This window comes from Cercospora kikuchii, assembly GCF_019650295.1.
Source record: "Cercospora kikuchii DNA, contig_00003, whole genome shotgun sequence".
Taxonomy (NCBI): Eukaryota; Fungi; Ascomycota; class Dothideomycetes; order Mycosphaerellales; family Mycosphaerellaceae; genus Cercospora; species Cercospora kikuchii.
The window spans coordinates 315,805-341,823 of NW_025408584.1; the positions used below are offsets into that span (position 1 = coordinate 315,805).

The 26,019-nt window shown below is 53.1% G+C and overlaps 10 protein-coding genes across 11 annotated transcripts; 5 read left to right on the forward strand and 5 right to left on the reverse strand.

The window, feature by feature from the left end:
• Nucleotides 1–59: 59 nt before the first annotated feature.
• On the reverse strand, nucleotides 60–1,336 carry CKM354_000451300 (uncharacterized protein; the record flags this gene model as incomplete). The annotated part of the gene is made up of 2 exons (XM_044799751.1): nucleotides 60–1,105; nucleotides 1,237–1,336. The coding sequence occupies 2 exons, from the start codon at nucleotides 1,334–1,336 to the stop codon at nucleotides 60–62; spliced, it is 1,146 nt and encodes a 381-aa protein (XP_044655686.1).
• A 1,628-nt stretch (nucleotides 1,337–2,964) lies between these two features.
• Nucleotides 2,965–4,402, forward strand: CKM354_000451400 (uncharacterized protein; the record flags this gene model as incomplete). The annotated part of the gene is made up of 3 exons (XM_044799752.1): nucleotides 2,965–3,085; nucleotides 3,147–3,670; nucleotides 3,755–4,402. 3 exons carry the CDS (start codon nucleotides 2,965–2,967, stop codon nucleotides 4,400–4,402), a joined length of 1,293 nt encoding a protein of 430 aa, XP_044655687.1.
• A 22-nt stretch (nucleotides 4,403–4,424) lies between these two features.
• On the reverse strand, nucleotides 4,425–4,841 carry CKM354_000451500 (uncharacterized protein; the record flags this gene model as incomplete). The annotated part of the gene is made up of 1 exon (XM_044799753.1): nucleotides 4,425–4,841. One exon carries the CDS (start codon nucleotides 4,839–4,841, stop codon nucleotides 4,425–4,427), a length of 417 nt encoding a protein of 138 aa, XP_044655688.1.
• Nucleotides 4,842–5,797: 956 nt separating this feature from the next.
• CKM354_000451600 (uncharacterized protein) lies at nucleotides 5,798–9,685 on the forward strand (the record flags this gene model as incomplete). Its single annotated transcript, XM_044799754.1, has 1 exon — nucleotides 5,798–9,685. The coding sequence occupies one exon, from the start codon at nucleotides 5,798–5,800 to the stop codon at nucleotides 9,683–9,685; it is 3,888 nt and encodes a 1,295-aa protein (XP_044655689.1).
• Nucleotides 9,686–10,375: 690 nt separating this feature from the next.
• Nucleotides 10,376–10,882, forward strand: CKM354_000451700 (uncharacterized protein; the record flags this gene model as incomplete). The annotated part of the gene is made up of 1 exon (XM_044799755.1): nucleotides 10,376–10,882. The coding sequence occupies one exon, from the start codon at nucleotides 10,376–10,378 to the stop codon at nucleotides 10,880–10,882; it is 507 nt and encodes a 168-aa protein (XP_044655690.1).
• A 1,120-nt stretch (nucleotides 10,883–12,002) lies between these two features.
• Nucleotides 12,003–13,208, forward strand: CKM354_000451800 (uncharacterized protein; the record flags this gene model as incomplete). The annotated part of the gene is made up of 3 exons (XM_044799756.1): nucleotides 12,003–12,269; nucleotides 12,390–13,087; nucleotides 13,154–13,208. 3 exons carry the CDS (start codon nucleotides 12,003–12,005, stop codon nucleotides 13,206–13,208), a joined length of 1,020 nt encoding a protein of 339 aa, XP_044655691.1.
• A 342-nt stretch (nucleotides 13,209–13,550) lies between these two features.
• On the reverse strand, nucleotides 13,551–14,294 carry CKM354_000451900 (uncharacterized protein; the record flags this gene model as incomplete). Its single annotated transcript, XM_044799757.1, has 1 exon — nucleotides 13,551–14,294. The coding sequence occupies one exon, from the start codon at nucleotides 14,292–14,294 to the stop codon at nucleotides 13,551–13,553; it is 744 nt and encodes a 247-aa protein (XP_044655692.1).
• Nucleotides 14,295–15,569: 1,275 nt separating this feature from the next.
• On the reverse strand, nucleotides 15,570–18,137 carry CKM354_000452000 (uncharacterized protein; the record flags this gene model as incomplete). The annotated part of the gene is made up of 1 exon (XM_044799758.1): nucleotides 15,570–18,137. One exon carries the CDS (start codon nucleotides 18,135–18,137, stop codon nucleotides 15,570–15,572), a length of 2,568 nt encoding a protein of 855 aa, XP_044655693.1.
• Nucleotides 18,138–18,519: 382 nt separating this feature from the next.
• Nucleotides 18,520–20,729, forward strand: CKM354_000452100 (uncharacterized protein; the record flags this gene model as incomplete). Its single annotated transcript, XM_044799759.1, has 4 exons — nucleotides 18,520–19,137; nucleotides 19,192–19,215; nucleotides 19,495–20,230; nucleotides 20,284–20,729. The coding sequence occupies 4 exons, from the start codon at nucleotides 18,520–18,522 to the stop codon at nucleotides 20,727–20,729; spliced, it is 1,824 nt and encodes a 607-aa protein (XP_044655694.1).
• Nucleotides 20,730–21,808: 1,079 nt separating this feature from the next.
• Nucleotides 21,809–25,539, reverse strand: CKM354_000452200 (uncharacterized protein; the record flags this gene model as incomplete). 2 transcript variants are annotated; one of them, XM_044799760.1, is made up of 4 exons in its annotated part: nucleotides 21,809–22,164; nucleotides 22,225–24,284; nucleotides 24,339–25,068; nucleotides 25,398–25,539. In XM_044799760.1, the coding sequence occupies 4 exons, from the start codon at nucleotides 25,537–25,539 to the stop codon at nucleotides 21,809–21,811; spliced, it is 3,288 nt and encodes a 1,095-aa protein (XP_044655695.1). The 2 variants fall into 2 exon arrangements, with proteins under 2 accessions (XP_044655695.1, XP_044655696.1); XM_044799761.1 differs by having other exon boundaries at nucleotides 21,809–24,284.
• Between the last annotated feature and the right edge of the window lie 480 nt (nucleotides 25,540–26,019).

Genomic DNA, 26,019 nt, shown 5'->3' on the forward strand with positions numbered 1-26,019 from the left:
GGCTCATCAACCTGCAGAGGCAATGTTCGCAGCTGGCTACTTTCAATTTCCCAAAAAGCTCACCATCCACTCTTACAACTTGGCGGATACTGCAACGCACTTTTAATCGCCTCTTCCACCCTCTGCGCATCAATCTCATATACATAATTCACCTCTCTCAACGCCTGCGCTTTCGGCGCCAGAGCTTTTTGGTACGCATGAATATTCCCATACGAAGGACTCGCATAACTTGTGTCAACATCCAAGTAGAACTTCGTACTATTCGTCACCACAGACGGATCCAACATGATCGCAGCAGTAGTTTCATCCCAGAAAGGAAAACTCGTGTCCGCGTAATCATGATAGAGACGCGTATAAGGATTCTCGACTTGAATGAGATCGTCGAGGAATTTTGGCGTGACTGGGATCGTATTCGTGACTGCGCTGGTGATGGTGATGTTGGGGAAGTCGGCTGTCAGTGCGACTTTGGTTCCTTCGGGATCGATCATGAGGTTGATGTCGCTGTTGATGTCCGCGAGGAGAGTGGTTCCGCTCGCTTGTAACAAGTTCACATCGATGTAGCCGCCCATGATGATGAGTTCTTTGGCATTTTTGGCAAAGTCCGGATCGATGCGCACGGCGAGAGCGATGTTGGTGAGTGCGCCAGCGGAATAAATGCTGATTTCTCCAGGATACTTCCGGACTTGTTGAACGAGGAATTCTGCAGCGGAAATGTCGGATGCGAATGTTATGTTTGGGTAGCCTTCCTTAAATGCCGATTTAGAGATACGATTCGGGTCGCCGGAAGTTGGATCGTTGCCCAATGCTTCGAATGTTGAGTTCTCTGGCTTGAAAGCACCTTCCCATGGTAGGACGCCATGGACTTCTTCCCACGCCTGGAACAGTGTTGGAGTATTGAGAAGTGGGTAATCAGCACCACGATATACTGGGATGCAGCCCAGGTCGCCGACTTCCAAAGTCGCCAGTGCGTGAAGTCCACATTGGAGTGACCACGTATTCGAAGTATCGCTCAATATTCCAAGGACGTCCCATCCTGCTTTGACTGCTTGCAGAATGGGAATGAAGCCATTTGTGCTCCAATCATTATCAAGAATCACTTTGGGTGCTGGTGAAGTGTGAGTCCAGGTCTAATGAAAAATCCCATGTTCGAAACATGGCTGCAATGAACTTTGAAGAAGCAGACCCTCGTCTAGGAAGAGGAGGGTCCTTGATGGCTTCGGAGATTGCTTTGCGTACCTTTGGTGGTGTTTGATTGTGGCGTGGAGTTAAATGATGGAGCAGCAATTACTGTCACTGCTAAGGAGGAAGCTGCAGTGAACAATGTCAGCGACTTCATGTTGACGTTGGAAAGACGAAGTCTTCAGTTTTGTCTGTGTCCAGAGGGAAGCCAAAGTGTCGGACGGCCATATTTAAGAGTATCGAAGGTGGCTTCAGTTCTCTAGCCGCAATCAGACTAATGTCAGCGTGTACAGGTATCAAGAAAAAAATCCGCCATCGCCCATTCGTCATCCTCGAGAAAGATGTCACATTTATCGCCGCCATTGAGGCAATTCTGTGACCAACGCCCTCCGACGCGTGGCTCGATAGATCTACCTGATGCGGTAAATCAGCGATGTCGTAGCGGAGAACCGCGCTCTTGGCCTATCGCGACATCCGGGCTTTTCCCGTCGCAGTGAAGCGTACTTTGGCAGCCCATGCAATCGCAGTCGTATCAAAGTCAATACAAGTGGTGCAAGAGTGCACTCGATCGGAAGTGGGAACTGCTCTTTCACTAGGCGCGATACAATCGTCAAGCGGTGTTCTGCCGTTGCGTACAAATTCCACGATCACGAAATGGCGTCAGAGTAGCACAATCTCGAGCAATCTGACATGCAGTAGACTCTACAGAGATCGTCGTCCTCAAAGGCTTGTATTGCCAAACTCGAGTCTGGTATGCGAACGACGTATAGTCTGCGGAACGCAGCAACAGCGGGATGTTGGCGAAGATGGGTCGCGCATCTTTCTACATCCGCTGCGATGCTGTTCAGATTGAGAGACAGCTCGTCCTTGCATAGCCGACCGGGTTGTTGGCATTCGTTCAGCTTGTGCAGGATGGTGGTATGGAGTGATATCCAAAGTCAGCCGGTCATGAGTGAAGGAGAGATATTTTGATCGAAGCACGATGAAGTTGTTCCACGCAAAAGAAGTGCAGCAACTCAGCAGCTCGGCCTCCCCGGAAGATTATTTGCAAAAGAACCCAGCTGAAACCTCATGTCGGGCCGTTCAGATCGTCAAAGCTGCCAGGAAAGTGCAAAAAGAACCGTTACACCCTGCGAGACTGCATATTTGTTAGCAGCTGCGCGAGAGAATCTTGATTGGAATCAAGAGAAGTTACTCACTTCGAACTCGCGACTTTCGCATTTCTGGCATATAGATCCCGAAGGATAAATATAAGAACGACACGCTAAGCCACTGCGTCAAGGGTGTTACTCCAAGCTAAGCTGGACCTCTTGCAGGCAAGGACGGGAGTAGCCGCGTCAAAATATGTACCTTCACTGGTTCTACCTCTAAGATTGCACAAGGGGAAACCAGTGCCATAAGCATCCCAACTTGTGTTGCTGAGGTAGTCTCGGTTTGTCGAAGCCTCAAGCACTGTGAATTTCGGCCTCCGAGCTTATCAGAGTGCGTCCGGCGCCAAGACCAGTGGCATCCTTGCTCCGACTTTGCCATAAGATTTTTTTCGTTGTCGTGTAAAGCATAAAGATGAGATTCGAAGAGGCGCTGAATTATTTCAAGTCGCAACTGTGGTGAACATGGAAAAATACAGAGGAAAGTGGCAACATGATGTCCAAAAACCTCCTTTTCAGGAATGCACGCTAGTGTCGGAGCGCAGACCGGCAAACGAAAGCCAATAACTGCACTCCAAAATCCAATGCCACCACCACTACCAAGACGACACGACACTCCCACATATCGCCGCCCATCATGGATCTCATCCAGCAAGCCTGGCAAGTGGTCATAGACCCATACTACACACGCTACACCGCCCCTCTCCAACTCCTCGGCGACGCAGCACTCTGCGTTCTCATCATCTTGAAAATCCCCTGTAAGCCCAGACTCCACAGAGACAACCCATCAATTTCACTGACCTCGCATTGGCTTCGAAGACACCGAAATCGACTGGACAACCTACATGCAACAAATAACCCTCTACCTCTCCGGCGAACGCGACTACGCCCGCATCTCCGGCTCCACCGGCCCCCTCGTCTATCCCGCCATGCACGTCCACCTCTACAACCTCTTATACAACCTCACCTCTTCGGGCCAAAACATTTTCCTCGCGCAGAAAATATTCCTCGGACTCTACCTCTTCACCCTTCTTCTTGTGCTATCCTGTTACAGAAAAGCCGGCGTACCTCCTTATATTCTACCATTATTGAGTTTGAGTAAGAGGGTTCATAGTATTTTCATGTTGAGGATGTTTAATGATTGTTTTGCGGTGATGTTTTTGTGGGGGGCGGTTTGGTTTTGGCAGAGACGGTTGTGGACTTTTGGGACGGTTTGCTTTACGTTGGGGGTGGGAGTGAAGATGACTTTGGTGCTGGCGTTGCCGGCTGTGGGGATGGTGCTTTGGCAGGGGGTCGGGAGGGATAAGGCGTTTTATCAGGCGCAGAGTATGGTGCAGGTGCAGGTGAGTGTGCGGATTTCTTTTATTTGTTTGACACGAAAGGTTGGGGGAAGAAGCTTGAGGGGATGGTGAGCTGACATTGTGCAGGGACTGATTGCGTATCCGTTCATTATGGGTGGGCTATCGAGCTATTTGACGCGCGCGTTCGAGTTCACGAGACAGTTCATGTTCAAGTGGACCGTCAACTGGCGATTTGTGGGTGAGGAGACATTCCTCTCTAAGCCATTCTCCTACGGATTGCTTGCCACTCATGCAATGATCCTGTACACCTTCATTGTGGGCAGATGGACGAGGCCAAGTCTGTGGACCTTGCCGGAAATGATCCACTACCTGTTCGATCCGCCACCGAAGCCCGAGCAAAACCGCATCGCTCGACGAGTCACTCCAGACTTCATTCTCACATCGATCCTCTCGGCAATGGTCATCGGATGCTTGTGCGCGAGAAGTTTGCACTACCAGTTCTTCGTGTACATCGCCTGGTCGACACCATACTTGCTGTGGAAGAGCGGCATGCCGGTTACCTTGATATATGGAATATGTGCGGCGCAGGAGTGGGCATGGAACGTCTACCCCAGCACCAACATCAGCTCGGGAGTAGTGGTGGGGTGTCTTGCGGTCACCGTCTTCAGTATTTGGATTGGCACCAGTCCGTATCTTGAACAGAAACGGCAGCAGCAGACAGCACCGCAGCCACCTGAGGAGCAAGGGAAAGCTTCACACGAGCATGTAGAGTAGCTTAAAGCTTCAATGGCACAGCTCAATCTTCGTCTTCGGAGTCCGAGGGCGGCATCTTAGGTCCTTGATCGTCATCGTCATCCGAGTCCGCAGAATAGCTCGCCTGCTTCGCTACAAACTCCTTTGGCCAGTAAGGCATTTTCCGCCATGCCTTTTCGTCACCGACAATGTTGATGATCTCTCCTCCGAGCTTGTTCCCACGATCGGCTAGAGCTCCGGTATCGACGAGTACATAGCCTCCACGCTTCATCCAGATGGTGGAGCGAAATTTGGCATCGAGCTCGGCCAAAAGTGCCTCACCGGAAGCCAGTTCTAGGTTGTACAGATTGTTGCCAGCGGCACTTTTGACACGCGCGATTTTCTGCGTGTCTGACAGGCTGGCTGGCGGGGTCAATGTCTCCTCAGCTACAGCTTGGACATTGCGCTTCGGCTTCGGCATGTTTCTGAAGAAGCACGGGAAGAGCGGTAGCTTGATCTGGTTGGTGAGATTGGCTACTTGCGAGAGAGCTCTCGGGACGGTAGGAGGCTGGAAGCTATGCTTGCACAGCAGGTGTGGTGGGCGCAGATCTGTACTTTTTTCCGCTTGCTCCCAGCTTGCTCGGGTGTGGGAAAGAGGCGGTCAAGGACAATGGGCTCTGCGGTGCACGCGCTCCAAGGTCTGGCTGTGTTGTGGTGAAGCTCGTTCCAGGTCCAGGGCGTGGTTCACAGATCACAAGATGTAGTACAAGTGAGCTTTTTTCACTCAAAATTCCGGGTTTCATAGCCTGAAGTGGCATGGAGGCTCAAGCTCATGCACCCCACGGCGGCGCTACTCACGCAAGCGATGGCATAGCGCTGCAGGTCATGATCTGCACACTCGTCTCAGATCTTGCGTGACTTGATAGTGACGAAAACTTCTGCAATGGACATGGCTGGTAGCAGGATTCTGGTCCGGCGGTGAAGTCGCACAAGATCGATGATGGCTGTTGATGGTTTCCGCTGGTCAGCAGTCGAGGTGTGGGCGGCAGGAATGACGAGACACGCGCAGCCGAGATTGAACCCTCGTGCATGTGCGGCGAGAGCTTAACCTTATTGGGGCTGGTGTGTTTGTGCATTGAGGGTGTGCTTCGAAAGCCTGGAATTTCACGTGCACCCGTCCTACGCATGTCGAGCGCGCCAGCGATAAGGAGGGAACGGGCGAGAGGCAACCGGAGCCATGTCGCCACCGCTGGGAGACGGACTCCTCCTCCGCCAGTCTTTTCCAGCCCGCTCGAGCATGAAATAGACAGCAGCAACCTCGCTTGTTGATATTGCCGTGCACGAGCCGTCTGCTGTGGACTCGACTCGAGTTTTGCGGCAACGCTGGGACTGCTGGGTTGCTTGTGGAGAGACGTGTCTCACGCACACTCGTCAGCGATGCTGCGCTTGTTCCGAAGCATCAGCAGAGGCCGCCGAGACAACGACAGGAACAAAGATGAGCCATGGTACACGGCCTCCTCCCCCGAACGATCGCGGCATCGAGCAGTCGGCCAGAGACTGCTGGGCGACGATATCGATTTTGACGACGACGAAGACGACATCTCCCCGAGACACCGAACCAATGGCGGCTACTTCGATCGACACGACATTGACAACGATGATCTTGAAGAGTCGGACAATGAGGAGGGCGAGGATGGGGACGCCGTCGAGACGCCACTGTTACCCATCTTCTCAGCGGCGCACCTTGACAGGCTGCCATTGTACAACATCACACACGCCCTGAGACTGTTGATCGTGCAGAGGTGCGAGACCACACTGTCGTGGGATCAACTGCGCAGTCCGCAGGTCAGCCAGTTCTTGGTGAAGCCTATACAGAGCCAGATCAGGGCAGACCACTTCAACAGAGCCACTCTCTGTGCTCTGCTCGCGAATTGCTTGCAGTTCCAGAAGGAGGGTCAGGTCACGCCTGGTAACATTGGAGTATGTCGGACAAGGGCCTTGATCAGCGAGCTCCTCGCCATGCGGTTGCTGAGGGAGTTCTCCACCCGCGAGTTGATCGACTCGCTGTCCTACGACTTCGACCCTCTGCAAGGCATGGAGACACCTGTTGCTGCCGCAGCGCGAAGGCCGCAAGGTAGGTTTGCAAGAGTGAGTACGATTGAGATTGCCATTCGTGCCGAAGCGAAGCGCTTTCTGGCACACCCACTCGTCGTGCAGCACCTCGAGGCCATTTGGGCTGGCAACATTGTCTTCCACTCTGAGGCGGATAACCTGCACCGCAAGCAGCATCAAACAAATCCTCAGAACAGAGGTCGTCCGGTCGGCTATGGCACGACGGGTGCGGGATCGGAACTGCCAGCCGATGCAGTCCTGTCGAGGAAGGCACATACCAGCAAGCAGACCAAAACGCCTCCTGAGCAGCCGACTTTCCGAAGGACAGTCACTCTGTACAACCCCCGCGATGCATCATTATTCAAGCTAAGTCGACTGCGAGTGCCAAGGTATCGGCAAATTTTCAGTACGCTATCCTTCGCAGCCATGCTCACCTTGTTCATCCTCGTGCTTGCCGACCGAAGCATTGAGATTACCGCCTTGGAGGTGCTCTTCTGGTTTTGGAGCATCGGATACATGTTGGACGAAGTTGTTGGCTTCACCGAGCAGGGCTTTGGGCTGTACATCCTCAGCTTTTGGAATGCATTCGATCTCGGCATCCTTTTCCTCTTCGGCGTATACTACGTGTTGCGCCTGTATGGAATTGTTCTTGCCGACAGTGGAAGACACAGGATCGCCGGCGTAGCCTACGACGTCCTTGCATCGACCGCCATCCTCCTGTTCCCTCGCCTTTTCAACGTTCTGGACCACTACCGCTATTTCTCGCAGCTCCTCATTGCGTTCCGAATGATGGTGCAGGATCTGATGGCTGTCTTGATACTGATCGTCATCTGCTGTTCCGGCTTCTTCGTTGCCCTTTCTCTGTCGTTCGCACCAGAAGGAACGAGTGCAACTGACGTCGTGTACGCTTTGTTCCAGATTCTCATGGGCTTCACGCCCACGGTGTGGGATCACTGGGCAGACTACAATGTGCTTGGCAGAACGATTCTTGCCGTCTTCTTGACCATATGTCACTTTCTCATTGTGACTATTCTCATCACGGTCTTGACGAACAGCTTCATGGCGATCGTCAAGAACGCCGAGGAAGAGCATCAGTTCTTGTTCGCCGTCAACACAATATCCATGGTCAAATCCGATGCGCTCTTCAGCTACATCCCGCCGACCAATGTTATAGGTTGGGTGCTGAGTCCTCTACGCTACCTGGTACCACTGCGCCAGTACGTCAAAGGCAACAGAACAGTCATCAAGATCACTCACGCTCCGATTTTGTTCGTCATCTTCCTATATGAGCGCGTGTTCATGTCACGAAGTGGCTATGCGCCTGTGGAATTGATCGAACGACGCGAGGTCGACCATCGCAAGCCGGCCGCATTCAGCTCGCGACCAGAGCCGTATGCTACTGCGAATCGCCTCAGGGAGCCTTCGGTGGTCAGCTTTCGCAAGGATCGTGCCCTCGATGAGGTGTTCAGAAGGCCTTTCAGAGGAGACACGATTCGTACCACAACCAGAGAGATGGAGGTCGATCGAAACGGACAGGAAAACGCTGTCGATCGGTGGATGCTAGATGCCGATAACGAAGGTGGCGCCAGTCCGCCAATCGAACAGCCAAGGAGCGTACTCGAGCGCTTGGAGTACCGGCGACCTAAGATGAAGCGTGCCAACACCGGTGATCGTCTCAGGATGATGAAGCCGTCCAGAGACTTCTCAACAGCTACTCGCAGTATCGCAAGCGATGGTCACCAGAGGTCTATTTCCAAGAGACCCTATCGCATCGTCGAGGAATCAGAAGATCTCGAAGGAGGCACAGATACTCTACCACATGACACTGAAGCTGATGGCGATGACGAGATCAACGATGAATCAGATGCCAATACTCCGGCTCTCGGCGAAAGCGCAATTTCTATCAAGGAAGCTCAGACTCCTGCTGATGAAAGCGAGTCCGAATACTTCCAGACACCACTGGGAGCCAATTCGCCCTTACTCCAAATGTCGCACGCTGCACGAGCTCGTACGTTGCAGTACTCGCCCGAGATCACGAGAGGCAATGCAAATCGCATCGGTATTTCTGCCAGGCCATCACGTACCCAGCATGAACGGCAAGCCTCGAGTGGAACCATCCTGTTCGCACCTCAAGTAAATTATGATTCATCAGTGTCAAACCAGAAGCCAGCACGAGGTGTCACAACCAAGACCAGTGGCGGAGTCAACAAAGCGTCCGCCATCGACCCTTCATCAAGCCTTCAGGTACCAGGCACGCGAACTCCCAAACGAGGCACGACACAGTCTACCAAAGCTCGGCCGATCATGCCAACTCGCCAGCAGACAGCGCCCAACCTTGCGAACATGGGCGGGCTCAGCTTTTTGGACAGACCACGGCCACGAGTGACATCTTTCAATGCGCGTGCATTAGATCTGGCCAGCGAGATTGGCGACAACAAATTCACTGGTGCGCCTGGAATGGATGCTGGAGGTATCGACGGAATGCCTGCTTCGTTCAGTGAGCAGCTTATGCGTGAGCAACATCTACGTCGACAGGCTGAGGAAGATCGTCGACGTAGCGAGGAGGAAGAAAAGGGCATGGTGAATCGCATCATGTTGGCGAGGATGCATACGCTTGAAGAAGGCTTCCGAGAAGTGTTGAAGGAGATCAAGGACATGAGCCAGCAAACAAACTCTTCGAGAAGGGAAAGCGAGGCGGACTCCGGCAGCGCACCGAAACGCATATCTCATAAGAAGACTGCCTCGAAGACTAACATAGACGTTCGAGATGCTGCAATTGGAGGACAAGGATGGTCAACGCCACGAAACCAGATCGCGATTGGCCGCATTGGAGGGAATGAGAAAAGTAAGAAATCTAGTCCAGGGAAGAAACTGGCACGAGGCAATAGCAAACGAGGAAAGGAGAACGAGTTCCGACCGGGTAGCAGTGGTCGGCAGACAGGTGCTCCGACCATTGCTTCAAGTGGCAGCGAACTGCAGCAGTCTCACGAGCAGTTGCATGCTCTGGCTCGCGAATCACAGCCCGATGAAGAGGGCACTAGTCCGCAATCTGTTCGGAGCGTGATTGAGATTCAACCGAAGATTGAAGAGCATGAAGAAGACAATGCCGGGGAAAGCGCTTCTGCTCGACCTGCTACCGCGCGTCCGACTACGGCGATACGTGATGATGAGCTTGTTGATTTTGGAAGGAGGAGCGAACGAGATGAGGATTAGAGTGGATCGGCGAACTGTACGACTACGAGCAACGACGATGAAGATGTTCGAATTTCAAAGATGCAAGAAACGATTGGGTGGAATGATACATTAGAGCTTTGGACTCGGGCGGAGGCGATTCTGTACTTGTGCTTTTGAGCGATGGATTGCATTTAGCGGTTATCAGCATCAGCTTTTTCGGCGCTTGTTGAGCATTGTTTCGACTGCTGTAACTTGATATTGACAGGGATAGTTCAAAGCTGTGAACGGCTTCGTTGGTAGAAGTTTAATGTTATTGCATTGTGTTGCGCCTCAAACTCTAGTTCTGGGAAAGCCGTGAGGTCTAGCTTTGCGAAGCAGAGGAACTGGCCTGCGGAACTGGAGCTTGGGATGAAGCTCTCTCTCATCATCAAGCTTTCGACCACTTCGTCATCTTGCAGACGCAGCTTTGAAGATGAGTGAACCTCGGCCACAATGCTGTTTTGTCGAACTACCTGCTGATTACCAACCTCCGTTGGAGCTGACAACAACAGGAGTCTTCAGATCTGACAGATTTCTCGTCCTACGTTGTCAGCTTCATTGTGCAACATCAACAACAGTCCGATATAAAGAGATCTTTCTGGCGTCTGCAAGACTATACTTGCAAGAATCTCAAGAGCAGACCCTACTAAACAACGACAATCCTCTTCCAAATAAAAGACAACGACAATCATGCCTCTCTACGAAATCCGTCACACATCTGAGTTGTCCCCGAAACAACAAGAGACACTAGCTCAAGGCATAACGAAAATCCACTCGACGAAATTTACTACACCCAAGCTTTTTGTCAATGTGCTCTTCACGCCTTTCGCGGACAGAGTCTACTTCGCCGGAGGACTTCCTAAACGCGGCAATCACATTATCGCGAACGTCAGAGTCGGGCCGAGTCGCACCAAACAAGACTGGGATGATTTGAGTAATGATGTTGTGGCGTTGTGGGAGGAGGTTGTTGGGAAGGATGGGGGAAAGGAGTTGCATTCGCTTTTCTTACTCGGTGGAATGGTCGGCGGCTACGAAGCGGGCTTTCTTATTCCTGGTGCAGGTGAGGATACTCAGTGGATGGAGACGCATTGGTCAGCCTTTGAGGAGAAGGCGAAGAATGGTAATCAGGACTTTGTGAATTTGATTGCGGAGGTTAAGGAGAGGGGTCTGTTGCCTGGAAAGATCAATGGGCATTGATGTTGTTAACGGACGTTGAGGAGGGGATTGTGTGGGTGGTTGTTGTACATCTCCATAGGTTTGTGAAAGTATTCACTCACGATGCCAAGACTTTGCGGGTCTTCCCGTGTTGTGATTGTTGTGCGTGCCAACACTCTCCCAATGGCATAGTGGCACAGAGCCAATGCATTGAAAGTATCCCTGACACGACAGCATGACGTTAGTGCAGAGTCTGCGTTGTGACCGTTCACATGCCGGTCAAGTTTAGTAATAGCATGGCTCAGATCGTCGACGCAGCACTTCTGGTCAGCGCAGTCGCCTCTATGGCCAAGAGTGGAAACCTGCACAGCTTGGACTAACTAAGAATATTAGAGCTCCACATTATGCTCGGCTCTGCAAGATGGTAGCAAACCAATCGACACAACTTTTCGCACCCTGTAACTCTCACCCTTGTGACATACTCATATCACATGCCGTGATGACAATCCAATAACTTCGCACGTGAACTTCTCGAGGATGACCATTCATGCTGCTCTCCGGCATGGCGTCTGACTTCAGCACAGTTCTGCATAGAAAACTTCGAAGCATTCCATAAGCATTGAAAGCCTATTCCTAAAATTGCTTGCTTAACCCCAGCCAATCCCCGGAATCTTGATCGTGAAGGTCAATCAACGACTAGGAGGTATCCACTGGACATGCTACTGTCATCAATGTGGAAGCAACATGTGCCCGACCTTGCGGTCTTTTCGTCTTGTAGTCTCCAAATTACAGTTCTTTCATCAACCAAGGAAGTGTCCATAACCCTGCAGTGTCATCGAAATCAACCTTTTCCTTTCATTATTGTCCACGGTGAGTCAGCCGCCATCGAAGGCAATTCAACAGCCTGGTCAATCTGCAAGCTGCATGTTTAATATCCCTACTTGATAGGAGTTCGTGCTGCAAGAAAAAGTCCTGCCAGAAATTGACTTATATAAAGAGCATTTCATTGGATCCTCGGCGGTTCTTCGCACCTTTTCAAGTGACGCCCTACGAGACCCACTCTTTTATGTACCTACTACTCACAGACTTTGATCTCGCTGAACTTCGAATTCAAGATCCGCGCGATAATCGAAAGGAAAACCAGAGCAACGCCTCGTCAACCATGCCTGGATCTCAGCCCCCAGTCTCAATGCGAGCAGTCGTCTACAAAGGCCCATACGAAGTTGCAGTCGAAGACAAACCTTACCCCAAAATCCAACACGAGACAGACTGCATTCTCAAAGTCACGACTTCAGCTTTGTGTGGCAGCGACTTGCACTTCTATCGTGGACAGCTCAAAGTCCCGGCAGGATTTATTTGTGGACATGAATTCGTGGGAGATATTGTCGAAATTGGTAATAAAGTCGAGAAGTTTTCGATTGGGGAAAAGGTGAGTAGATGATGAAAGTTCCTGGCTGCCGCTTGAGGTATTCGCGATGTACGGAGCGAGTGGCATCCATGTGAGATTCAATCCTACAGAGAAGTGTCGTTTAGTAATCATAATCACTAGGTCGTAGTCCCATTCTACACAGCCTGTGGGAAATGCTTCTACTGCATCCGGGGTCAAGCATCGAGATGCGGTCAAGGACAACTTTTCGGCAACGCCTTATCCGCAGATAGTATCGATGGCGGGCAAGCCGAGTACGTGCGGGTCCCGCTCTGCGATACAACATGCGTGCGGGCTCCAAGCAACATTCCCGAAGAATTACTCGTGCTCATGGCAGACATATTCCCTACGGGCTATTTCGCTGCGAGCAGGTTCCTGAAAAATCTTGAGCCCCGCGATCGTCAGAATTTTACAAGTGTAGTGGTCGGTTGTGGACCGGTGGGAATCTGCGCAATAGCCTGCGCAGTGACTATGGTCGACACAGTCTACGCGATCGATTCTGTGCCGGAGCGTCTCGAGCAGGCAGCTGCATTGGGGGCGATTCCAATCCATTTGACCGAACAGGATCCGATTGCTGAGATCATGAAAGCCACAGATGGGCGAGGTGCCGATGTCGTGATGGAAGTGGTCGGCCATCCGGATGCTCTACAACTCAGCCTGGATCTCATTCGGCCCTGGGGGTCCATTTCATCCGTGGGGATGCACAATCATGCCCTTGCACTTGAGGGCTTTCAGCTTTATAGCAAGAACGCCACGCTGGCATTCGGTCGCTGTCCAGTGCGGTCGATCTTCGAGGATGCGCTGGCGTTGTTGGTTAAGCAGTAGGACAAAGTAAAGTGGCTGTGTGGGAAGGCCATGTCTCTGGAGGATGCGCCGGAGGCCTATAGAGATTTCGAGGCGAGGAAAGTGCACAAGGTGTTGTTCAAGGCGGCTGCTGTGTAAGAGCTGCGGTGCGCGATAGACTGATCGTCGTACTTTGTACTTGTGTTGGCTTTATCTGGATGCTGGATCATTGTGCCTGAATATGTCACGATCTGCCCCGAGTATCCTAGTGATGAGTCTTGAGATCTGTACAATGGGGCATTGTCGTCGTCAGCGTTATCGTCGTATTACTGGTGTATGTACTGATAAAGGGTAGTAATCATAAAGCTGAGATCATTCGTCAGTGCTCCTGTTCGCCTTTCCGTTGCCCGCAACCCACTCATACACTCCCGATGCATACTCTTACATGCCTTCGAACGCAGCATCTGGCGATCTGACTTCCACATCCATCCATCCCATCTTTCAACCACGCCCAACACACTTCCCCCAAGCCGGCAGCCCACACCCAAACCCCACAAACAAATACAACAAAAACACAATCACCACAACCAACAAAACCATCAACTTCACATTCTTCCACCACATCCTCCTCTTCAATCCCCGACTCCTCACTCTAAAATCCCGTGCACTCCCACCCAACCGATCCGTCTTATCGACCAACAAATCAATCCTCTCACCGCGTTCCAACACCCTCTCAATATTCTCTGTCATGATCCCTCTCACATTATCGATTTCACTCTGCACATTTCGAAAAGCATCTTCTTGCCCTGCTTTCGTCGTTCCGAATTCCACCATCAACTTCTTCAACTCTGAATTAAACGCCGCAGCGCCGTAGGCAGGTAAAGACCCAAATGTCGTGCGCTCGGGATCATATTGTGCCAAGAATCGTTTCTTGATTTCTACGAGGAAACCGAATGGGACGCGTCGGCCAAGGTCGGATTTGGCGACTACGAGGTAGGTGAGGCCTGCGGCGCTGAGGGAGGAAGGATCGGAGGATGAAGGGGAGGCATCGGCGATGTAGTGGATGAAGTTTTCTTGGTGGGTGTAAGTGAGTTTTTGGGCGGATTTGTGGTCGATTTTGGGGAGGATGATGGAGGCGAGGTTGGAGGTTCCGCTGCTGGCGCTGGAGGTGTGTTCGGTGAGGATGGTGGAGTTGTAGGCGATGCAGCTGTAGAGGAGCGGGGTGGCGCTCGAGCTGGAGGCCATGGTGGCGGTGTTCGTCGCAGCTAGTGGTGTTGGAAGTGGAGTAGAGCTCGTTTGGTGGTATGGAGATCGGAGTGGTGTGGTAGCTGTGTCGATGGTCTCGACAACGCGCAGGCAACCAGTAGTCTTGGCGACGACAGAGGTAGGACGAGACGTCACCGTCGCCACACCTTCCTCCATCGACACCATTTTGCGGGGTCTGGGGGAAAGTGTAACTCAATCTCTCGCTAGACCGGCCGCCAACCACTGCCATCCGGGCCAGTGCGCCTGGTCGGTCAGGCAGACCACACTTCTTCGAAAGCATGCGTTGAATCGACCGTGTTCACCGACCAGTTGGCATATCAGTATACCCATCAAATAGCATCAAGCCAAAAGCTTCAAGCACAAGACATCCAAGCAGTATCGACAACCTCCAAGCCCACTCGAGCCCATCTCCCAAGCCCTCGCCACCCAGCATCGCGTACTCCCGATTCCATACCACAGAATCAAAGCTTCTCGCAACCATGGGTCTGGAACGCTACATAACGTACAATTCATCTCATTCCCGCATTTGCCTTTCAGGAGAGTACTAACACTCGTCAACAGCCGCCGCAACACAGCATTCATATCCCTCACGGCAGTAGCAGCCTCATATTTCGCTGTCCGATACCGCGAAGACCAGAACTTGAAGAGAAATAAAGATACGTTCCATGTGCGAACGGAAAGATCAGGTATGTTTGCAGTCCTGTCATCAGCTGCAGTTGAAGTCGTTCTATTGCAAGCGCAGTGCAGTCTTTGCAAGAGATATATTCGCTAACTATGCTTGTTCCAGGTGGTGGTGTATGACTCACTTTCGGGAAAAGGCACGTGGATTCCATGTCTTTTTGTGAAGTGGGAGGCGACGTCGTGGCTAGAGGGAATCTTGCTACTCGAGAATGGTGTTTGGACGAGATCGGCTTGATTTGAAAAGCATGCATGGCCCATAACGAACGACATGAAATGATGTACAGTATCACATCAAGGTCTCAGCACAACAAGTAATGTTCGTGCAATTTGTGTAGTTGATTGTCACGCGAGCGTGTGGGTATCAATTTATCTATGTTCAAAAATCAATCGCTTGCCGTCCACCTCTTCCAAACGCCCTCGCTATGCAGAGCAGCCATGCGCTGATCGCATCCTCTTGTGATTACCACAATATCAGAGTGGGAAAGATGCATGCATACAAGTACAGTATGGCAGACAGAATTTGAAGCCGAATGCCAGGTAACATGCTGTCGCAAACCCGGATGTCGCTGATCCTCATCGGTCGCCTTTTGGAGCGCTCGACTGTTCAACGTCAACCGAGTTGCTTTGGTCGCGACCAGCTGCATTTGCAGGCGTTGAGTTGAGCGGCGTCTGGCCTTTGCCAGTACCCACTTTCGAAATGTCTGGCTTTCTTCTTTCCAAGGTACTCGGAGGATCTGCGACGAGTCGATAAGCATTCCTGGCGAGAGAGCTGTAAGTTATCGGCTCAGGCCCTCCCGAAAGTTGGTCATTCGAGTCTGCCGCGCTTTCGTCAAGGCCCTGCTCGGACGAATCAGGTTGTGTCAAAGTATCTTGAGAATTATTGTCGACGACATGGCTCGAACGCCATGGATCTGTTGTCGAAATGCCTGGAGTCCGCGCTCGTCTTGCGAGAGTGCTTGGGTGATCCGCAATGAGATGATATGCATTCTTCGCCAGCTCTGTGTACGACACAGGCGGCTCGCCGTCACTTCTGGCCGGGAATTCTTCCCTGTGTGTTGCGCTCACACGCTTCTCAAGAGTCTCAGGGTGCGAGGCAATGAGGCTATACGCGCTTTTCGCGAGCTCTGCCAGGCTGCGTACTTTTGGCTTCTCTGTTGCATTAGGGTTCTCCATCTGTCTCAGAAAGTCCACGTCGGCCTGCAGAGCCAAGTATTCTTGCTGTGAATTAGCATCGGCCACTTCACTGGTATGCTGCGCGCGTAGCTCCGCAAGTGCATTCAACGCCGCTCGTCTAGATGGCCAGGTGCCGTCGGATTCGGCTCTAGAGGGGGCTAGATTATCAGGCGTTGGTTGTTCCTCCGACTTTTCCACGCGGCTTGCCTGCTGCCTATCGGCGGCATTGTCAGCGTTGATCATCGACATGATATGCTTGATGAGTGTCGGATGCGTCGCTTTGGCCTGGTCCCATACTGCTACAAATGCCTGTCTCTTGTCGCAGCGTCGGCAAAGTCGCAACATGTCGGCAAAGAGTGGGGTCATGATGATCTCTGTGGTCTTGAGCCCATCTATCCTGAGCGTGCTCTTCTTTTGGAGCTTCAGGATTTCGTTCCATACAGCAAGACCGGAGTTCCAATCACTGCGAACCGCACAGTCATTCAAGAGCATGCCAAAACCACGCATATCTAGCCCCCATCCTTCGTCGCCCATCGTTTTGCAGATTTCCAAAGCCTCTCCGAAGCCGCCAAAGTGAAGCACACCCTTGACTACGGCGTCAAAGACCAAAGGCGTGGGATATGGCAGCTGGATCAAGCGATCGGGCTTGTCTCTACGATGGACGATCCTCCCCAAGTCTGCTTTGGATTTGCCGAGCCACGGTGCTCTTATCAGCCATGGTGCAGGCTCCATCAAGCCGCCTCGGTCGCCACGTATGAGTCGCATCCAGTCGGTGAATCGGTGCACGTTATTTCTGTCGGTGTAATGGTTCAAGACGGTTGCCAGCGTGACTTCGTTTGGCCGTATCTTGCTATTCAGGACGGCGGAGATGGCGTTTTCGGTCAGTCGGTAGTGTCCCAATTTGCGCAGTCTGTGAATCAAGGTATTGTAGATATCAATGTTGGGTGGTACAGAAGACATGGAAAGGCGGCAGAACACGTCTGCGATTCGCAAGAACTGCTTAGGATGAGGTTCTCCGTGGTCGCGCGTTACCACATCGTCGCTTAGCAGGACGTCGACTTCGCGTTGAAGCTCGCGCTGTTCTTCGCGGAATGTGTCATCCTGACTTTCGGCATAGTGACATAGGGCTATATCCCCGAGCGATCGACTGAAGTGGAACTGACCAGAATCGTCCTTGTGTGTGTGGAGTAGCCGATCGAAGTCGGCCTTCTTCTGTGCGAAGGCACGCTTGAGGCTGCCTGGGTACTGCATCATGGCTTCGGCATATGGTACTGGCATCACGCGTGCGACGTGCTCGACGACACCATGATGGTGGAGCCAGAGAAAGAACCTCAATTGCAGCATATCCATCGAAAGTTCAACTCTTGACAGCTTCTTGGAAGCCCATCGGTTCGCATCAGCCGTCTGCTTGCGGAACCTATAGGTATAGATGGACTGCGAGGGCAAATGGTGCCTCACAGGTGGTAACGCAGTGGTAGTCGGCCAAGATGGGACGTGTGTGCGACGTGAGCTGCTGTCTAGGTTCTGAGCCAATTCCGAGTCGAAGTCTTCTGCGATTTCGGTCGAAGCACGTACTGACGCATCGGATTGTGCATCCTCAGCCGCGATTGTTTGCCACTCGTCATAGCCTTCTCCCTCCTGGTCATCCAGAGCTGGCTGCTCATCAAGATCAATCTTGCGATGGGTATCCTTCCAGTCCTCGGCCCGACTAGCTTGCCACAGATCTTTCTTGACTTCATCGATGGCTTCGTTCCATTGCTGCCGCCGTTGAATTTTGGCACCAGCATCGCACGTCGCTGCCGCGGCAAAAATGCCCGAGTACCACAGTGTCGAGGAGGTCCAGTATTGTGGCCGCAGGACGCTTGCGTTCGTGCCTGCTCGCCCGGCTGTGCGCTGAAGTGTAGGGAGGCATTGCGGGCAGTGACATGATCCTCTAGTCCTCGCAGCCCGCGACAAGAGGCTCAGCATTATCGATCCATGGTCGTTTCGTCAATGTGCACCAGCAAAAGATGGTGATGGCATCGATCTGAAGTTGCGGCGACGCGGATGTCCGAGGAAACGCCGTCCCACAACATTCGGGCACGCGCTCCGCAAGCAACGACGAGTCACTCTGGACTGCTCCTTCAGGCAGTGACTGCTGGGGGAGGAGAAGTTGCGATAGAAGACAACAGAAGCATCGCCAAGTCTCTACACGCGCGCCCTACCACACCCACAGTCATGTCAGGAGAATACTCGTAGCCGCCAAACACGCGTCTTGCCGCCTGCACGCTCATTCACTTCGACGCCCAATGCGTCTCCGCGCCATCTGCAAGATCGAGGCGCAGATGCTCCACATTGCTTCCAATGCATCATGTCCAAATTCTTTCGTTCTGGCGCTTCAAGTGGGAGCAGTTCCAGCGAGTCTAGCGAGGAAGAAACCGAGGAAGTTTCATTAGAAGTGTCACGCAACAACAGCCAACATGTCGACGACGCCCTGTCTCTGGACGCTCTGGCTCTCGATCGGCCCCGCAATGGATCTGCAGCACAAACCCAGGAGATGCTCATCCACACATTGCTCGAAGACAGAGCGAGGAACCGGGTACTCGAACAACGAAGAAAAACGGGCAGATCCGTCAACGACAAGGCCGCTGTTGAGCGCGAAACCCGCGAGCAGTATCGCAATATGGTCGAAGGCTTATCCAAGTACAACGTAGTCTCCCGTGGCTTGGACGACGATCAACATGCCCCGATGAGGCAACGCATCGGCGAAGGTCTCGATCGCATGGCTAGCACTGCGCAGCCGTCAGCGCCAGGAGCCGTACCAGCGGCCACGCAGCTGTTGTTGACCGATCGCGGTCGCATTTTCGAACCAGGAAGCCCTGCGAGTCTTCTCGACAACGTGACTCTTGGCATGTCTCCTCAAGTGCAGAGCAGATATATTCAAGACTTTGAGGAGATCGGTATTCTAGGCAAGGGAGGTTTCGGAGAGGTATGTTTGATCTCACTCGAGCTGTGGTTGGACATGGCAACTGACTTTGCTTAGGTGTATCAAGTGCGACACAAACTCGTAAGTCTACCTCAGCAAGCCCACCTTTCTCTGAAGAGGCGGGAGCTTCGTGACCCACGAGCTGGGCCGCGACGAGACAGTCGCCTCAATCCCGGCGAGAGGCATTACTGCAGTCGCAGCCTTCTCAGAGTAGACGAGGGTGGCTGTGCCATTCGATGTGAACTCGGCGCAAATCATGCCTCAATTTCCACAAACGAGCGATTGACAACTTTCGCCGAGCGCGATGATTGTGGTGTAGAAGTTTCTGCAAGTCGTGCAACTTTGCTGACTATTGCCTAGGACAACTGTGTTTATGCAGTAAAGAAGATACCAATCCGGGACTCCACCATGAAACGTATTGCTACCGGAGGCCAGGCAGCTCTCGATGAACTGCTAGCTGAAGTCCGTTCTCTATCAAAACTTCAACACCCAAACGTCGTTCGTTATCACAATAGCTGGGTAGAGTGGACAACTAGAAGCGCTTTCGCTGCATCCTCGAGCGAGGTACATCACCAAGAAAGTCGCAGCGTGGTGACTGGCGCCGAGGAGTTCTCATCCTTCGATGCACTGGAGCGGGTGAGAACTCAAAGTGATACGAATGGAGACATCGGCTTCACTTTCGACCTTAGTACATCGAAAAAGTCGCGCGTCGCCACCGAAGCAGATGTGGAGTTCGAAGGTCATGCCACGAGCTTTGAGCTCACTCGCTCCGTTACGGACTTCACAAATGGCGCTATACTCACGACAGAGCCCACCCTGGCGTTGCACTTGCAAATGAGTGTTCATCCTATGACGCTGGCCGAATTTCTTGCACCGCCGCAGACTGACACTCTGGCAAAACCACTGGCACACTGCTTCCACATGGAACCCTCGATCCGCATTTTGCTTGCATTGCTTGATGGAGTGGAATATCTGCATGCTGAGGGCATCGTTCATCGCGATCTCAAACCAGCGAATATTTTCCTTAGGCATGAAGAAAACCCGAGAGGCATGCATGGTTGTGTGGCCTTGTCATCATGTTCCGACTGTCGACAAGGTGAGTCTCTATGCTCAAGCTCTTGAATCCATCTTGCTGACAAGTGTGTGCAGGTGGCACAATCAACCCCGCGACACTGAGCGTTTGCATTGGCGACTTCGGCCTCGTTACGCAAATCGCAGAACCCGAAGCTCCCCCATCGCCTGCTGTCACAGCAGTAGGCACCGAGATCTATCGCCCGACGAGCTCTACGTCGCCAGCCAGCCCTCGACTCGACATCTTTGCCCTCGGCATAGTCGCTTGCGAATTGTTATCCAAATTTGGTACGCAAATGGAACGCCGGGAAACACTGCAGGCCCTCCGAAAAGGCTCTTTTCCATCCAAGTTTGCTAGCTGCGCTGGACATCACTCTGCTAAAATCAGAGAGTGCGTTGCCGCTATGTTGAGTGATGATGTTGGTACGATACCAGAACTCAAGAGACAATTGTCGGATCTGCTGGAGCAGCAACCGCAGAAAATTATCGAAAGTAAAGAGGCGCAGAGGAGATCTAGTACATAACCACGCCACTTCTTCGCTGCGCATGACGACTACTACTGTGCCACATTGAACCATTTCAAACCCATTACCAGCAAGAACACCTTCTCGCCGCCTTAAGCGCATAGCGGCAGCTGCATTCTTCTGTCTTGAAAAGAGGTCTCTGCCTATGCATCTGCCCTTTTGCGGCAATCGCTTCGTCTCAGAAAAGCGCATACCATCTTCATTCGGCAGCTTCGCACCATGCGTGTTGCAATCACGCGATGCGGGACGTCTATCTGTTTTGTGGATCTGATTGAACATAGCCCGATCCATAAGAAACCCCTTTAATGGTTGATGTCCACCTCAAAGAACCCACATAGTCCTCCAGAATATTCGCCGCCGCCGACTTGGATGGATTCGTCATGATCCACGCAGCCAAAGCGCCGAGAAGACCATGATCCAATCCCTTGGTCTTTCCCAGTGGCCAAGGATTCCACTTCGAAGCGTAGTTCCTCCGACGAGGAGTCCTTTTCAGCATTGGACAGCGGCTTGAGCGAGATGAGAGAACAGAGATGTGAGACTCAAGTACTGGCAGCACAGTTACATTATTACAGCTTTTGGTACAGTAGACGACAAAACAAACAATCACACAATCAATCATGCTCACCCATCTCTTCAATCTTCCCTCTTTTTTTTGTGATTTTCCATATTCATATTCTCCAAATCTCATCTCTCGATCGTGCGAAGTCGCTGTTGCGGACAGCATGAGTTGCAGTCGTCGACAGTGAGAAGGTGCACTGAAAGTAGTTTCGAATGCCCAGCTCGATCCCGCTGGAATGTGCGACAAGCGTGGCGTAGCTGTGCAAAGACGCCTGATTGGTGAAGGCATGTTTGAGTACAATGTGAAAGGACAATGCGGTGATCCGGTTGCCGACCACGCGGTGAGATATATGATGCTTGCGTCGGGTGGAAAACAAGGTAATGCTGTGCAGAGAATTCGATGTGGCCAGTTCAGGATGGATGCTGCTCCGGTTGAGATACCATAATGGTAGCCAAAGGGACTGCGGTATATCCTGAAAGATGTCGCAATGAAGGAGAAGTATTGTGTGAAGTTGGCAGGCTTAGGCGTTGTTGCCCTTGCCGCCCTTGATCCAGTCGCGTACTCCCCAATGACGCTTGCCTGAAGGACTGTTCGTTTCGACCATGTCGTCGCCCACTTCAGACGGCGTGGGAGAGGTGACCTTGATGCCGACTTTGCCGGCTAGTGACTCGAACTTGCCCTTGGTTGGCGAAGGTCCCTTGCGCGGGCTGTGCTTCTTGCTGTCGCGGCGCGCTGGAGTGCCAGTTGGGGACGTAGCCGGAGACATTGCTCGTGGGGAAGTTGGTGGGCTCGTGATACCATCAAGCGACGCCTCTCTGAATCGGCCACCGGAAGACATGCGAGTGTGAACATCGCTCATGACTCGCTGCGGAGCTCCTGAGACACCGGCAGTCAGCTGGCTGGCTCGGCGGGGGAGGGTCTGGGGATCGATCGTACCATCAAATTGCCCGTGAGCGAAGAATCCAGTCGTGAGTGCAGCATTTTGGGAGGTGCCGGCGGATCTCCACTCTCCAGGAGTCATCACGCGATTCCCCGGCCATTGGTTGAAGATGCTTGACTCGATACTCCCCAAGCTGGTGACACGGTTTGAAGGAGTCGGCAGGCTACCGCCAGTGCCCACACTACCGGACGCAATGCTCGCAGTGCTCAGTGTGGCTGGTAGCGTTGGTCTCGCGGTATGCAGGTGCTCCGATGTACGCTCGCCGACAATCTTGCTCTTGATGTCGTTGTTGCCCTCCGACATGACGCCTTGACGATCCGCAGCAACGTTACGCTGCGGAAGAGTGTAGCCGAGTCCTGGAAGCTCCATTGTGGGACGACTCTGCTGCTGCTTCTTGGCCCAGGTACCGAGGTTTGGCACGGTATCATTGAATTGCGAGCTGGTGACCCCAGACATCAGGAGTGCATTCTCATTCTGTGGTGCGATGATGGCTTGCTTGAGGCAATCAATGCTGTTGGTATTGGTCTCGAACGGGGGACGCGATGCGTTCATAGAGTGCTGCGCTGATTGCAATGCGCTCGCAGAACGCGATGGAACTGCCGGGCTGGGGCGGCGCGAGATGGACTTCATTGGGCTGCCGCTGAAAGGCGCCGAGGAGCGAGCAGGCTTCGAACGTGATGCAGATGCTTTCAAGCCATCACAGTAGCCGTTCAACCAGTCGTTGCCGCATTCCGGTTGGAAGCTGCGACGTTGCAGGCCACACGTATACCCGTCAAGCCACTCGGGAGACTTGTCCTTCAAGTTCACGACGCCAGTGTCTTCAGCAGAAATGTTGGTCCCTGTTGGCGATGACGAAGGATAGTGAGCAACCTTGCCTGGCTGCTCATACACGAAAGGATAGTCCCGCTTGTTCTTGGGGCTGATGTTGTTCATTTGCCGATCAGCACTGCCCGAACGGGTTTGCTGACGAGCAGGCTCTGCAAGCTTTGCTGGCTGCGGTGCGTAGGTGGCGGCTGCGCTGTAGTACACCGGAGTACCTGGTGGAGCAACGGGCGCGCGCGACTCGTTCGTGTCGGGCCGACGTGGCTGATGGACTTCGCGGCTGGGAGTGTTGAAGTTGGCATGATCTTCCTCAGGATCCTCATTCTCCTTGTTGCCGGACTGGGTATAGACATGCTGGCGTGTTGAATGTTCGCGAGGATTGCGTGGAAAGAAGTCGGCAGTTGCAAAGCTGGAGACACTCGAACTGTGCGTGAGAGCGTCTTTCTTGACCGGGCTGATTGTGTCATCAGTCGCAGTTGATGACTTCGAGACACTCTCTGGGAGAGCAGGCAACTTGTGCCAAGGGGAATGGGCGGCACCCGCACGACGCTCGACACAGGAACCATCAGACGAAGCAGTCGGCTTGTAAGCTGGACTGGTAGGATTGAGCTTCGACCTCATGTTGTTGCTGAGTTTAGAGTTTGGCGCTGTGATGCGAACGGCGTGCGAACGCTCTGTCGGATCGGCACGAGACTCCGAGAATGAATGAGCACCGTCACTCTGGGGAATGCTGGCTGGTACCGGCGCCATCATGTTGCTCTGTGACAATGCAGGAGCAAGACCTTGGAGTGGCGGTGCCATTGCTCCGTCGAAAGGAGGCAGCTGTGGAAAAGCATTTGGTGGGCCGTAAGGCCAGGCCGTAGCACCGTAGTCCTGCACGGAGGAGGGTGCTGGGACGAATGGGGCACCAAAGGCCGTCTGAGCTGGGCCAAAGGCAGGAGCGTATGGTGGTGCGGCAGAGTTGTTGCCTGAACTCGCCTGGAAGTACGGAGGAAGACGTCCGCGGCCAGGGGGTGATACCGAAGCTCTACCCTGCAGCGCGCGTGGCGAAGCGCGGCCCAGTGGGACCGATGGGCGATTCAGTGCGTTCAAGGACTTGCGAATCGTGTCCAACATGCCGACAAGCTGTCTGCGTCGCGCGAACAGACGGTTCTTCTCCTCTCTGGACATGTCTTTGCCGAATTTGGCTTCAGTCTGGTCCAAGCTCTTCGACTCCTCCTGCAAGCGGGTGCGCCTAATGCTTTGGTTAGCGCTGTCAAGGAAGCATCTGCAATCATGTCGAACGTACTCAGCTTCCAGTGACTTGATCTGCAATGGCACTGAAGGATCTGGAGCAGGAATGGGACTGCTTGTAGCACCAGCAACCTGAGAAGATGAGTGAAATCGTGGCGCGGCTGGACCCTGTGAAGTTTGTCGCCCAGCGAAATTGAGGTTTGGAGTATCATCGCTGTACAACGCGACGGTGCCGTCCGCTGCCATCGACAGTGGCATGAGCGTGTTGTCAATGATTTGAAAGAAGTTGCCCTGCATGTCGTGGATGACGTTGCCGTTCTGGTTGACGGGCTGGATGAGTTCCTCTGGCCGGCTGTGATAGCGCTGGTTGGGTGCGAATTTGATCAGTCCTCCGTTGACTCGGATCGCACTGTAGCCGTAGCGGGGCTGACAGAGTGGCGACTGCTCAGATGGAACAATTCGACCGCCAGCAGTGACGCGGATGTGACTTGGAGAGCCGTGGTTCTTGACAATGGCTTCCACGGCCTTCTTCTTCAGCGAAGGGGTAGGGGAGCGGCCAGGCTTGAAGATGCCGCCGCGGAGAAGCTGGCCGTTCGAAGCGATCTCGCCGAGAACTGCTGGATGAGGAAGGGCACTCACGGTCGGTTGGTGAAACGTGTCGTGCGTGGTGAAAGACGAGTTCTCGTTGTTCGATCTGCTCGATGGCACACGAAGGCTGCTGTTGGCGGATTGCCGTCCGCGGAACGAGCGAGCAGTGAACGACTTTGATCCACGTAGGACGTGCTCTGATGGGCAGCCGTCAGTGTTCATGTGCAGGGGTTGGAAGGAATCGCTCAGGGATTGGCGGGATTCAGGGGAGTCAAGGACTCGGGCGATGAAGCGCATGTTCGCTGCCACTGCCTCGTCCATGACGGTGGTCGTTGGGGTAGGTGTTTCGGGTAGGTGCAGGTGAGAAGAAGCACGTGGAAGTGCCGAGCTGTTTTGAGAAGGGCGGCCGGACGCGTGCCAGCTGAGCTTCAAAACAATGGGCGCGCTTGGCCTATGAGAGCCTCAGGAGGCAACGCTGCCGCAACGGCCGTGCAGAAGAAAGTGAGGGTTGAATTTCCAATCATACCTTTGACAAGTTCCGCGTCTTCCCCTTCGTGTTCCTCGATGGACTCTGACAGCTTAGGCTGCGATTGAGTGTTTCTGAGACGATGCAGCTCCTCAGCCGAGTAGACACGGCGTGTGCTCTTGGAAGCAGTGTTTGTAGCCATGGGGATGGAGCCCGAGGGAGTGGAAAGTTCGGCCGGGCCGCAGGTTGCCTGGAGGCTTGATTTCGGCAGGCCGCAGTAAAGTGGAGTCGGTAGCTGTTTGCGTGCTGTGCCAACGATGATCAGCTTCTCTCCATGCGGCATTGACGAGTAACGCCGTTGCACACTCACAGTGAGGCCGATATGCGAGATCTGCGGACCTGTGGGCAAGTCGACTGATCAATCAGAATCCAGAACGGACCTTTACGAGACTCGAGGTGAGGATCGAAGCGAGCGGCGATGGCCGTTGGTGCGTTGGAGGCGGAGGCAAGCCGTGGCCAGTCAGTATGAAGAAGTTGTCAATGGATCCGGAGTTGCAATGAAGCGTGATGGGACAACGAGAGACGAGTGGTGGGAATGGGGTGCTGCAAGGGAGTATCAGGGACAAGAGGACAGTGTATTGACCGAGCACTGCCTCTTGCACTGCCCGACAAGGAGTTGCAA